We start from the raw sequence: 13,670 nt of genomic DNA, 5'->3' as shown, positions 1-13,670 counted from the left end.
TAGAAATCGGCCCATATAGAGGGGAATTTGATCAGGCATTTCTAAAAAAGTCCAATGCCCGGGGGTTTGCCCGGGGGGGGGGGGGATGATCGCTTTTGGAATTGACCCAGACATAACTGTTTGAATGAGGCCTTCGGTTGCAGTTCGTGATTAAAGCGATCAAAATGATCTAAGTCAACACAAAACTTAGGCCAACGTTTTCCACTGTATGAAGACTTATATCCTTAGTGAAAGCTTTCTGTTTTACAATAAAATAAACTTAAGTTGAGCTTTAATAATTCTTAAAGCACGAAATCGAGCGCCATGAATCAAATACAGTTTTCGCAATCTCGGCGAGTAAATAGGCCAATTTCAGTTTGAAAACATTTGACTACATTTGTAGGACTACACTATCAAACTCGGCAATATGCGAACCGCTGAGGAAACTATTAAACTGTCTTTATTTGGTCCATAATCTCTCAAAAATCAAGTTTTTTTAAGTACGAATTTCACTTCTTTTGCCTTGTCGGTCGTCGTTCTTTGAAAGTTCAACTGAAAATACCTGATTTGTAAGAGTTACCTTCGTAAATTTACTGGAATCAACAAAATCTTTAAGTTCATCTATACAAAGTTCTTGCGCGCACTAACGCATGTAAACCTGTGAGATTTTCAGAAATTTTCTCTTGGTTTTTAAACATTTTTAGCTTGAGTCTAGCCCAGTATCTGTCAATTAACTCAAACTCTCGTTTTGGTAACTTTTTCCTTGATAATAGTAACGCAATACAACCATTTAACTGAAAAAAGCATTCCCGAAAACGCATTTCGGGAGCTTTCTAGCACCCGAAAATTATCGGAGAAATCTACGTGACTTTTCTCGGGGCCCGAAAATTTCGTGCGCTTTGAGAAACACCAGAAAGCGTTTTTGGGAGCTTTACGGGGAGCTTTTCGGGCCCGAAAAGTTCTCGGGAGTTTTGAGAAACGCACACCTGGTCTAGACAGATTTAATGCAATATGTAGTCCCACTAAAGCCATTATCCGTTTCTTGACAATATTTCAAACAATTTGAAACCAAAACACGCTGCGACTCAGCTCTGTTGCAATTCAGCAGTGACCTCTCGTCACGACTTCCGGTCAGGCAGCACGTCAGACTATAATAACGTTAATCTATATATTATTTGGAAAGTTCCTCCAGATAAATGGTGGAAACTGAAACGGATAGATGTACTCGACAATTCTTCGAAAATTATACGACTTCCTTCCCAGCACTTTCGAGTGAGTATAAAATAGCGCCACTCAGATAGTTGGCTTTACAGTTGGTCAGAGTCGTTCTCAGATTTATTTTTACAAGGCCCAGTCCACCAGATGCTGTCATACACGGAAAAGAAATTGACGCCGGAAATGCAAACTTTTACCCTCCCAAAATCGCGGCACCCTTTTCACGAGTCCCACATATACAAATTGGCAACTTTAGTTTTGAGAAATGATCTAAAACAACTTTCTATTCACACCTGAATCTTTGTGTGGAAGAAAATGAGAAATGTATAAGCAATTAAGAATAGGAAATTTATGGCCCTTGGTAATTCCTATAGATGGGGAGGCTTCCTTCCTTCGGCCATGTGTCGTTGGGTTTAAAATTGTTTATGGTCAGAAATTTCATCAACTAAGTTGATTTTATTAATGAAGTTGAGAGAAAGGAAGGAAAATAAAAAAAAAATACATTGCTTTCAAACTTTTAAACCAAAAATATGTTACCCAAAACAGAATGGTTCTGAAGTCCGACAAACCTCATGCAAGTTTTTGGTTTTTTTTGTTTTTTTTTTTTTCTTTTTACCGGTGTGAACAAAACTGAGTTTGACGTTTAATTCATAGTTTGTGAATTAATTTTAATCGTAAGAGCCTATATACTCATTATTTATTTCAGAAGCACTTACAAGCGCCTGATAACGGAGTGAACTCTTTTAGCTGTGACGCTAATTACTCTGGCAACCGACCTTTATTTGGAAAGTTTATTCGGTTTCACATAAAACGCAACACTCCGACTGTTTTAAGTGGAGTTGGATCATGGTTTATGGGTGAGGCTCACGGAATGCCCTCAAAATCAGTAAGTAGTTGTTTAATAGTTCGGGAACGTATATGCGTGGTCAGGGCTAAATTTAAGAGGTCGAGGATCACAAGCTGTGGATTAATGATTACCGGCGAACCATAGCAAGATCGGAATAAACCGTCTTTCTATGTTCGGATAATAATTACTTTTAAGCTAACATGCTACAGTTTAAAGGAACTAAAATGTTTGAAATAAACCTGATTTGAAAAGCGAAAAGAAGATTTTAATGCAATTAAACATGCAACACATTAGCTTAATATTATTCCCACTTTAGAAAGCATGTGTAGCATGCACTACAAGTTCGGACATTTTTTACGATACATTTTCCGTTCCTCAACTAGAGTCCAATAATAAATAAAAAAATTCTATAAAATAAGTCATTTTCCGTTGTTCAAGGGCTCAATAACCAAAATTAAAATATAAAGTAGTCAGCCGAAACAGAAGGCCTTGTCATTTTAAGGAAACCACATTTCTAAGCATTTAACCATTCTCGTCTCTTCCCTTATTGACAAGTCATATCTTATCTATCCTTGGAATATCTTCTGTTTCCCTTTTGCCCGACCGAAAGGGGGCATTGCTCAAATGCATTGAGTTTCTAATTAATCTTTTCTTGGTTTGGATATTTGTGTACGTAAGCTGTTCTGTCACTAATCTCACTATTGTGCCCATGTGGCCCTCTTAGCTTTTAAATTCTTTTGTCATTATCTGGTATTTCACTATATTTCAATTTTATTTTTCTTTGTTGGATGTCTTGCATTGGTTAAAAAGATATTGCACTTTTCTAATCGGCAGGTTTCTAAAAATAGTACCAAAATGGCGGGAAGTCCAAAATTCGAGGCTTCGGCATTACTTTTACTTTTATCAGCCATTTTTCATATCTTTTTATCACAACAAGCTCGGTTCAAAATCGAATTTCTTTTAATCATTAGTTGAAAATATAATTCTTCCGTCAATCTTGTGACGTCGTTTTGTCAGCCAGCCCAGTTTGAGCTGAATTGGATATCATGTACAAACGTTTTCCCCAAACTACAGTTAAAAAGGCTTTCCTTTTTAAAACAAGTTTTATTTTCTCGTGTGAGCGACAAATAAAGCAAAAGCAAGATTTTTGGTGAAAACACCTTATCACTAAACTGGCCGGGCAGGCTAGTTTTTGGGCAAGAACATTCGATGACGAAGAAAATTTTCTTTTGTGTCCAACGCTGTAAGAGATCGTTTAGCATGTGAAATATTGTACCTTCTGGTTTTCCAGAAAATCAAGCTCATTTGCAAATAAATATGTCGTAGTCAGAAAGAAATTTTTTTAGGGAAGCCTGTCAGTAGCTTACACGAGCAAAGATAACTCTTCGCGTGAAACATATCCACTCTTCACGCACCAGGAATCTTGACGAGAATACCACTCACCCCAGTATGTTACCAGTCTGATGTTATATAAATTCACTACTAAAGCAAATGCAGTATTGGCCATTATCTCCCTCAAGTTTCCATGGACATTGTTTACTTTTCTGGGCCTGGTTGTTCGAAAGCCGGTTAACGCTAATCAACGATTAAAAGTTAATCGAGGTTTTCATCTCCCTCGATTAAAATGGTTTAAAAGGCTAATTTCAAGCAAAAAGGTTGAGAAAAGTCTAAGGCAAAATTGACGGACAAAAAACTTTTGGGAAAACCTTTATTAATTATTAATTAAACTCGCATCAAAGTTCACGTTAATCCAACTGGGCCCTGGTGGTTCTAACGAAATTAAAGAAACAACAACAACAATAATAATAATAATAATGATAATGATAATGATAATGATAATGATAATGATAATGATAATGATAATGATAATGATAATGATAATAGTAATAATAATAATAATAATAATAATAATAATAATAATAATAATAATAATAATAATAATTATAATGACAAGGATAAGAACTTATTGGATTACGCTGAGAGTTATAATTATCATTTTGAGGGGCAGCTAATAAACATTGAATGACCTTACCTGTTAGTAGCTTAGTAGTTTGTTGCTGTAATGATAATGTTGACTGTATTGTCGAAGTAGTTGGCAACGTTTTGGTTGTGGCAAGCGTTGTGGATTGATGTTTTTCTGGAACTGCTGTCTTGGCTAAAGATTTGGAAAGAAAGGTGATAAGCAAGAGAACAAAGAGATGAAAGAATCTGCAAGAAATATTGGCTTTATCATACATCTTGTTTCTAGACAGTTATAACCTTTTTCTTTCCCATGCGTTATGTTTTGTTGTTGGTGTTGTTGGTTTCGTTTGTTTGTTTGTTTTTTTGCGTATCTCAACTCTCGCCTTGCAGACACCTTGCTATTACGGACACCACGATAATACGGACAACAGTTAAATCCCCGGCAAAAATAAATTACAGACGTTTGACTGAAATAAATTCCCGCTATAATAAACTCTCGCAACCTCCTTCTCAGGGTTTTTTACTCGTAAATTGGGGAGGGCCCGGCCCTCCCCAATTTACAAGTCAAAAACCCTGGGAAAGGTTTAAAGGGAGTTGACTGTACTATATATATTTAACCGGCAAGCCTAAAAGCGGAGCTCCACAATTACTTTTTAATGGCATTTCTGCTTATAGTTTCTGTATGAACGTGATAACGTCAACAGCATTCACAAAGAGATTAATGTATCGTTGATCTGAAACTCTCCCTCATTTGTCTTCAAGTTAAATATGATCAAATTCATGATTAAAAATTTTATCCAGTGGTTCTGAAACTCGCAAAAATATATCTGGATACAGAAATATAATATTTTCATATAACCAAAGAGGTTTCATTAAACATTTGGCCGTGGCAGTGACCTCAATGATTCAAAATTTTATAAGTTATAAGAGGGAAGCCGAGCGACGAGGAAATAGATTTTCACAAGCACAAAAGCTATCAGATGACTGAACATTAACTGAAGAAGCTCAAGCTTTGGATTAATTTGAATAGTCAGTCATGGCTTGGCGTCATGTTTTGAAAAATCAATTTTTTTGTTATTTAAGTATAGCATCAGTAGATTGGAATATGCACTAATTTCCGCATAACTTTTTCATCGTGACAGCCAACATGCTTCTCACAGATGTATCCAACATTTTCTGCTCGAAATTTATAGCAGTGTATATCGTCATACACAGACGATTTTTGTTCTTAATCTCGAAGTACATTTTAGCACAGTGCGTGTCCCTACCGTCGGAAAATCTTTCACTGGTCCAGGGATGTTTATGAGGTGCCACCTCAATACTGTCATTGCTTATCCATGTCCACTTTTCAGAGCTTTTTCTCAAGCCAATAAAATATTCAAATATCGGGTACCTTTTTGGTTCAAGATTCTCTTCCAAAAAATTCATTTCCTTGTCATCCTCAATAGAGGCAAGCTGGGCATTGTTCAGCGAGCACAACTGTTTATTTTTATTAACTCTAAGAGGAAAGCTGAGGGTAGGAAAATTGATTTCCACAAACACTTAATTCAGCAGATGACAACATTAAAAAAGCTCAAGTTTTAGATTAATTTAAATAGGTTGTCCTGTCCTAGCGTAATGTTGTAAAGGAATTTTAAAATTGATATGTCATTTTCTTAAGTGAAGTTGCATCAGTAAATTGAAATACGCACTTCTTCTTACATCCTTTTTTCATTGTGACAGCCAACATGCTTCTCACAAATATATCCACCATTTCTTATTTTGTATTTATTGCAGGGTATGTCGTCATATCTAAAATGTGTTTCGAAATTGAACGCGCGAGAAATGTTGGCTTCAGTACCGTTATTGTTTTAGCACAGTAAAAATCTTTTTTTTTTTCCGGACTGAAATATTCACTGTTTCTGGCATACCTTTTTCTTCGTGCCAGTCAATATGCTTCTCACAAATATATGCCATATATTTCGCTCTGAAATTAATGCAGGGTACGTCATCATATCGAAACTTGTTGCCCTTGAAGAACATTTTAGCACACTCGCCATCACCGTCGGGCTTACCGCCACTGGCCCAGGGATCTTTAGAAGGCGCAACCACAGTACTGTTATTGCTTATCCATGTCCACTTCCCAGAGCGTTTTCTCAAGCCAATAAAATATTCAATACTCGGGTACTTTTTCGGTTCGAGTTTCTCCTCCAAAAAATTCAATTCATTTTTATCCTCAATGGAAACAAGCTGGCTATTGTACAGTGAGCACAAATACAAGCTCTCATTCCAATTTGTTGCCTGTTGTCTACTGGATGGTTTATGAACGGTGTAACTTGAACAGCTGGATTCTAATGTTTGACCTTAAATGAAATAAAATAAAACAAAGCGTAAGTAAATATAAAAGTAATGGTTATGGTATTTATATACCGCATTTTCTATATACATATTCAAATGCGGTTTTCATTACTTCAGTGCAAGGGTGAGATCGGACATCAGCAGAGCTGCTGGCAGCCGCAATCAGACCATTAGCGACCTCATCCAACCCACCCAACCCATGAATCATGTAATAGCACAAAGACCAGACCAGCACACCGGGAACTCCACGTCCTACTCTTTGCGATAAGTGTGAGGGTTCTTTAACGTCCCACAGGGTTATGAACATTGAAGTGCTGAAACATGGCAACAATGAGATGTGTTTCACAAATACAATGCGATATTTATGTTATAACAATTAAGTAATAAAGACTATACAAAATAACTATTTACAATAAGAAAACTGGCTTGATCATTAATGATTTGCATGATGATTTCAAAATTCAAGGCTCCGGTAATAACTTTTTAGCGGATTAAGCCTCTTTTCATCGTTTTTCATATCTGTTTGTCACAACATGCTCTTCCAAAATCGAACTTTTGTTTTAGTCATTAGCTGAAAATAAAATTCTTCCGTCAATCTTGTGACGTCGCTTTGTCAGCCAGCCCTGTTTGAACTGAATTGGATAAAATACACAAACGTTTTCTCGAAACTGCAGCTTCAGGAGCTTTGCTTTTTAGAACAAGTTTTATTTTCTCGAGTAAGCAACAAATAAAGCTAAATTTTCCTTTAAAATAACCCCATCATTAAACTGGCAAGCCAGTTTTCGGACAAGAACACGCTTCGAGGAAAAACGTTGACGAAAAAAAATTTCTCTTGAGCCCAATAGGGGAAATATTGTACCTTGTCAATGATAAATCATCGCGGGAGACGTGTACACCCCTTACCTACGAGCAAGCAAAATTCGTCACTCAAAACGTTTTCAAAAGCATCATCAAACTCGTTTGCAAATAAATTTGTCCTGGTCAGAAAGCAAACGTTTTCGGGGAAATCTGTCAGTAGTTTACACGAGCAAAGATAAATCCTCGCGTGAAACGTGTCCACTCTTCTTCACTCATGACTACGAAGTAAAAACTATAAAAAAATGTTGACGAGGAGAACCAGAGCTTTTTCTCAAGCCAATAAATATTCAACACTCGGGTATCTTTTCGGTTCAAGTTTCTCCTCTAAAAAATTCAATTCCTTTTCATCCTCAATAGAAACAAGCTGGCTATTATTCAGCGAGCACAAACGAGAGTTCTCATTCCAATTGGTTCAGTTATTTTTTTCTTTTCTCTCTTTGGTGTCTACTGGATGGTTTATGAACAGTGTAACGGACAATTGCATTGAAATGTTTGACCTTAAAAAATGAATTAAACAAAGCGTAAGTTAACATCTAATAATAATAATAGTAATAGTAATGATAATAATAATAATAATAATAATAATAATAATAATAATAATGATAATGATGATGATGATGAATTGAATTGTAAATAGGTTTTTAAAAGTTCTTGTTTGTACTTTTAACTTATAAATATCGATTTTGCTCGGAATATTTCAAAAAAGAGATAATTAATTTCAATTTAATTAATCATAATCATAATCATAATCATAATCATAATCATAATCATAATAATAATAATAATAATAATAATAATAATAATAATAATAATAATAATAATAAAACTACTATATATATATATCCATATGCCAGGTGGACGACCTTAGACTCCTGAGTCCAAATAAGGTCACTGGTGTAGATAAGAGGATCCTCAAGATTGCGGCGCCAAAATAGCACCATCCGGGCCCCTATGTAAGTTAAGAACGGCTGCCTGTAAGAATCGAGAACTGCATTTCAGCGACCACTTGGTCGAATTTCTGATACTTCGTCTGAAGATACCCTTGGATTAACTATTTTCGAAAATCATATTTTAAAGTTCCAAGGTATTTTATTTTTTGAGAAAATTGCAAGAGTTTGAAATGCGGCCAAGGTGCGGTCACGGGCCGATGAAAACCGCGAAAATTTAGGTCAAAGGACGAAGCCCCGTTCATGGTGTAAAATAACCCAATGAACTTGAAACTTTACACAAACCTAGACCAACCATCTCACAAGAGAATTAATACAACAAACACACCAAATTCGCTGGCTGCTTTCTAAAGCATGCAGATTTGTGTACGCTACTCAAAATGGCCTTGAAACTAATGCCTATTTTCATTGAAATAAAAGTGTTTCTGGTATGTCATTTTCTCTAAATTAAATCTCATATATCGGAAGACGAAGAAAAGAACTTTATTTGTACCAAATTTCAAGCTCTGATTCAAACTCTTTCCCTCTCAAGGAAGATCGAATATGCGTGCGATACTTGCGGCTCGCAATTCACGTCACGATTTATGAGTCAGAACCGATTCACAAACACTTGACATCTGGAACCCGTGAATGTTTCCAAAACATCACATATTGGGCCCTAAAACTAATCAGACGGACTGAAGACAGCCATTCAATGTTTTTCGATCCGAGATTTCTTTCCTTCTCTGTCTTCTCTGCTCTAAAATAATATAGTTATTCCGGTCAATTAGCCTACGAAACATGTGCAACAAATTTGCATACCATTTCGATGTCGCAGGAAAAAGTAGTGCAAATCATACTTTACAGCTCGTTTATCTTCTTAAATGAAGTAGTCGATCAGTAAACTGGAGAAAAGCGTGTGACTTTGTTCCTGTCGTGTTGTTTTGAGTGTTCGTGTCAGTAGCAGCGACGGCTCAAGTCAATAAGCCAGTGTGACACTGATCAGCTGTAACTCGATATTCCCTTCGGTGGTGTGGGTAACGCGCAAGTGATCCTGGCCAGGCATTTCGGTATGGAATCCTGCGCGTACAAGCTAGGGCGCTTTTAGGAACTGTAAATAGTGAAAAGTACTGCTTGTGGGCAAGCTACGACTACCCTGGTGATGAAAACCTTGTCAAGCTAAAAGACTGTACAATAGATACGAGAGCCCATCTTGCCAGCTTTGATTTTTTTTTTCGCGAAAAAAATTCAAGTATTAGTGTCATTTCGTGTTTTTACTTCAATTATACATACCCTGGAACGTCGATTTTTTCGCGAAAAAAAAAAAGAAAGAAAGAAAGAAAGAAACATCCATAACCGCCATCCTTACAATTAAAAGTATGAGATCTGTATATTTGAGAGCATAGTAGTGAGTGCCCCACCGACCACCAACCCGACCTCCCCCCTTCCCCCTAGCTACAAGCGTCAATAATATTGTCGTTATTGTTTACTTTCCTAGACCGTTTTCTCGCTGTTCCTGCCAGTTTCTTTCAACTCTGTGAAAAAAATAATAGCATGAAATCTGAAATTGGAAAATGAATAGGCGAAATACGGCCCTCACCCGCTAGTAATAAGGTAGTAACGGCCCTCACCCGCTTGCGCTAGCAATAAGTTAGTTTTCGTGGCCATCACCAGACAGACCAAGGCTGGCAAGATTCCTATCTTCTCGAAAATTGAAAGAAACCGGCAGGAACAACGATAAAACTGGTTTGGGAAAGTAAACAATAACCACAATTGACGCTTATCGCCAGAGGGGATGGGGGGTGGGGGAGGTCGCGTTGGTCGGTGGGGAATTCACCACTCTGATACCCTCAAAGTTGATACCCTCAGACTACTCTGATACCCTCAAATTTTATATTATTAATTGTGGGGATGGTGGTTATGGATAGATTTTTTTTCGCAAAAAATCCACGTTCCGGGATCTGCATTACTGTAAGTAAAAAAAAACCAAAAACTGACACTAATACTTGAACGTCGATCTTTTTTCGCAGAAAAAACAAAGGCTGGAAAGGTGGGCTCTCATATCTCTTGAACAGTCCTTAAGCTCGTCAAGGTCATCATCACCAGGGTAGTTGTAGTTTGGCCCACAAGCAGTACTTTTCTAAAAGCGCCCTGAACGCACAAGTGCCTGGCCAGGATCACGTGCGCGTCACCCACATCACCGAAGGGAATATCGAGTTACAGTTGATCAGTGTCACACTGGCTTATTGACTTGAGCCGTCGCTGCTAAACACGAACACTCAAAACAACACGACAGGAACAAAGTCACACGCTTTTCTCCATTTTACTGATCGACTTCTTCATTTAAGAAGATAAACGAGCTGTAAAGTATGATTTGCACTACTTTTTCCTGCGACATCGAAATGGTATGCAAATTTGTTGCACATGTTTCGTAGGCTAATTGACCGGAATAACTATATTATTTTAGAGCAGAGTAGGAAAGATCGAAAAACATTGAATGGCTGTCTTCAGTCCGTCTGGTTAGTTTTAGGGCCCAATATGTGATGTTTGGAAACATTCACGGGTTCCAGATGTCAAGTGTTTGTGAATCGGTTCTGATCTCATAATTCGTGACGTGAATTGCGAGCCGCAAGTATCGCACGCATATTCGATCTTCCTTGAGTGGGAAAGAGTTTGAATCAGAGCTTGAAACTTGGTGCAAATAAAGTTCTTTTCTTCGTCTTCCGATATATGAGATTTAATTTAGAGAAAATGACATACCAGAAACACTTTTATTTCAATGAAAATAAGCATTAGTTTCAAGGTCATTTTGAGTAGCGTACACAAATCTGCATGCTTTAGAAAGCAGCCAGCATGTTTGGAATGTTTATTGTATTAATTCTCTTGCAAGATGGTTGGTCTAGGTTTGTGTAAAGTTTCAAGTTCATTGGGTTATTTTAGACCGTGAACGGGGCTTCGTCCTGTGACCTAAATTTTCGCGGTTTTAATCGGCCCGTGACCGCACCTTGGCCGCATTTCAAACTCTTGCAGTTTTCTCAAAAAATAAAATACCTTGGAACTTTAAAATATGATTTTTGAAAATAGTTAATCCAAGGGTATCTTCAGACGAAATATCAGAAATTCGACCAAGTGGTCGCTGAAATGCAGTTCTCGATTCTTACAGGCAGCCGCTCTTAATAAACTGCTCATTGCGTTCAGCGGTGTTTCCCAAGAGATGGCAATCCGCTAAGAGCACGCCTGGGATCGTGGCGATAGTAATAACTATCGTCCCATTTCAGTCCTTCCAGTTTTAACAAAGGTTGTGGAAAGGCACGTACATATTACCTTGTATGATTATTTATGTGAGCATAAACTATTACACTGCAAGCAATCAGGTTTCCGTAGCCGGGTACCATATCACCGAGACCTCGCTTATCAGATCTCTCAACCATTACTGCTTTTGCTGACTCGGAAATTGGTGCCAGCAGCAAGCTACAGGAGTCGCTCACTATTGCTTTACACGAAGTTGAAAATTGGGCTAACGCCAACAAGCTTCCTCTAAATGAGACTAAGACGAAAACTATGCTAGTAACTGGCCAGCGTTTGCAGGATAAGCTGACACGTGAAGATCGTGAACTCAACTTGTGCAAAATAAATGGACATCTTCTGGAACAAAAAGATCAAGCGAGAGTATTGGGATTAGAATTGGACAGTGAACTCTGTTTTTCACCTCATGGAGTGACCAAGATTGTACGAAACGTGCCACGCGCATTGTAGCGCTCAACATTATAATCGCATGTGAATGCTCCGTGGCTTCAAGAACGATACAGTAAGGATAATCTTCAATGACTTCTTCGTTTATAGAAGAGAGGTGCTAAGATTATATTGGATGCAGGGCCAATGTGTCCTTCTGTGCCGGCATTATTTAATAAGCTCTCCTGGATTCCATTTTTTGAAGAAGCCAAAGTTGTTAAGTGCGCGTTGGCATACAAAAGAATAGGGAGCTTAAGCAACGACGACGGCGACGGCAACGACAACGCCGCAAAGCAATAGGTTTAATGAGCAAAAATAATCGCTCTGCACGTGCGTTTAACATTTTGGTACATTACTTTGCCGTCCTCTGCAAAACAACGCCACTCCTACCAATTTGGTTCCTGGATAGTTCGCCATTTTTTTTAAAAGTTGAGCGAGTTGAAATAATCGCGAAGTAGCAAAAATGAAATAAAGATATATTTTCAGGTGACGTTTTCGTTGCCGTTCCCGTCGTCGTTGCTTAAGCTCCCTAATACCTAATGAAGCCCCAGAGCATTTTATTAAAAGTTTGTCTTTGAACAAGGAAGGATGGCGAAGGGGGTGGAAGAGGAGCCCTAACTGAAATCCGCACGAATCGTCCTGTATCTCGCATTCAAATCAATCTGTGTATGTACCAAGCCAACACCTTGTTTATAAATACAATGCATCTACTTTCCTTCCTGCGCACTGGTATTACAGAATGTAAATCCCTCGTTGCTTTGATACCCTGGTATGTAATTTGCTTCTTCCGACATCATGGACAAAAATTATTAATTAATGCATAAATTATTTTGATAGTACCTTTTGATAACTGACTGCAGTTGCAGTCAGTTTTGTCTATTGCGATCTCGGTTTAAAATTTTCATGTAGCTTTTAGCATTCCGATTACTGGTTAGTGTATTCCCGAAGTTAATTTAGAAGTTGAAGTTTAGTATTAGCATCAAGGAAAAGCGAAAATAGATCCTGATCAGTTGCAAATTGGTTTTGCCTCGGTGTGAGAACCTATAAAATTCACAGCTGGCGTAAAACAAAGGAAACAAAAACGACCAAACATATACAGGGAAGGAAAACAATAACCAACAACACATGGGAAAACCTGTCAGATTCTTACACCGAGATTAACCCAGGAAATTAATAATTTTCAAATCAACGCTGATTCTTGGATGGAAATTATTCCCGTTATTACTAACAATTGAATGACAAGAACCAAAGACCTCTGAGAACACTGTATTTACAAAATTAAAATTTAATAGCGCTTCTTTCAAGTTCACAATTTAAATGAGACGCCGTTCCACCTTGAATTGTTGACCTTTAGTTATGTGTGAAACAAAAATTCAAAAATAAAGTAAGTGCATACAGCTTCCTGTAGGAATTAATTGTCAGATTTCTCTGCTCATAAACGTTAAGAGCTAATAAAATGGAGGCTTTGCCAAAACAACAAGAGAACGCAACGCCTTCCGCTGCAGCTGATGTGCAATCGTCCAAAACCAACATGGTTCGCTAGAGCATACACAACACCGCAAATGTTGTTCAATTAGTCTAGTAATTCCCGATTTCATAAGACCCACAATGGCTTATTTTGCTCCTCTGCTTATTCTTGTTCGCTGGAACTATCGAAAGATTCGAAAACACCTTCGATACAAGCGAATAATGCTGCGCCTAAAATTCTGATCCTACAATACGAGAAAATATTTTTGTGTCACTCCTTCTTCACAAGCCACTCTTATATGCAAATTACCTAAACACGATTATACCAGTCGTTCATAAATCTAAAC

At 37.7% G+C, this 13,670-nt stretch overlaps 1 protein-coding gene across 3 annotated transcripts in view; it reads right to left on the bottom strand.

Moving 5' to 3' along the window:
- Positions 1–13,670, bottom strand: part of LOC146465308 (macrophage mannose receptor 1-like) — a 110,425-nt gene that overhangs the window by 39,119 nt on the left and 57,636 nt on the right. For 2 of the 3 annotated variants that reach the window (XM_085128498.1, XM_085128499.1), the window contains exons 2-3: positions 5,914–6,345; positions 4,074–4,196 (exon numbers count right to left, since the gene is read on the bottom strand). The exons of the other annotated variant lie outside the window; for it this stretch is intronic. In XM_085128498.1, coding sequence (XP_084984624.1) covers positions 4,074–4,196; positions 5,914–6,345 — 555 coding nt within the window. The remainder of the gene's footprint in view (positions 1–4,073; positions 4,197–5,913; positions 6,346–13,670) is intronic. 3 annotated transcript variants of the gene reach the window in all.

This window comes from Pavona decussata, unplaced genomic scaffold, assembly GCF_977016875.1.
Source record: "Pavona decussata unplaced genomic scaffold, jaPavDecu1.1 SCAFFOLD_156, whole genome shotgun sequence".
NCBI lineage: Eukaryota > Metazoa > Cnidaria > Anthozoa > Scleractinia > Agariciidae > Pavona > Pavona decussata.
This window is presented reverse-complemented; position numbering and strand designations above follow the sequence as displayed.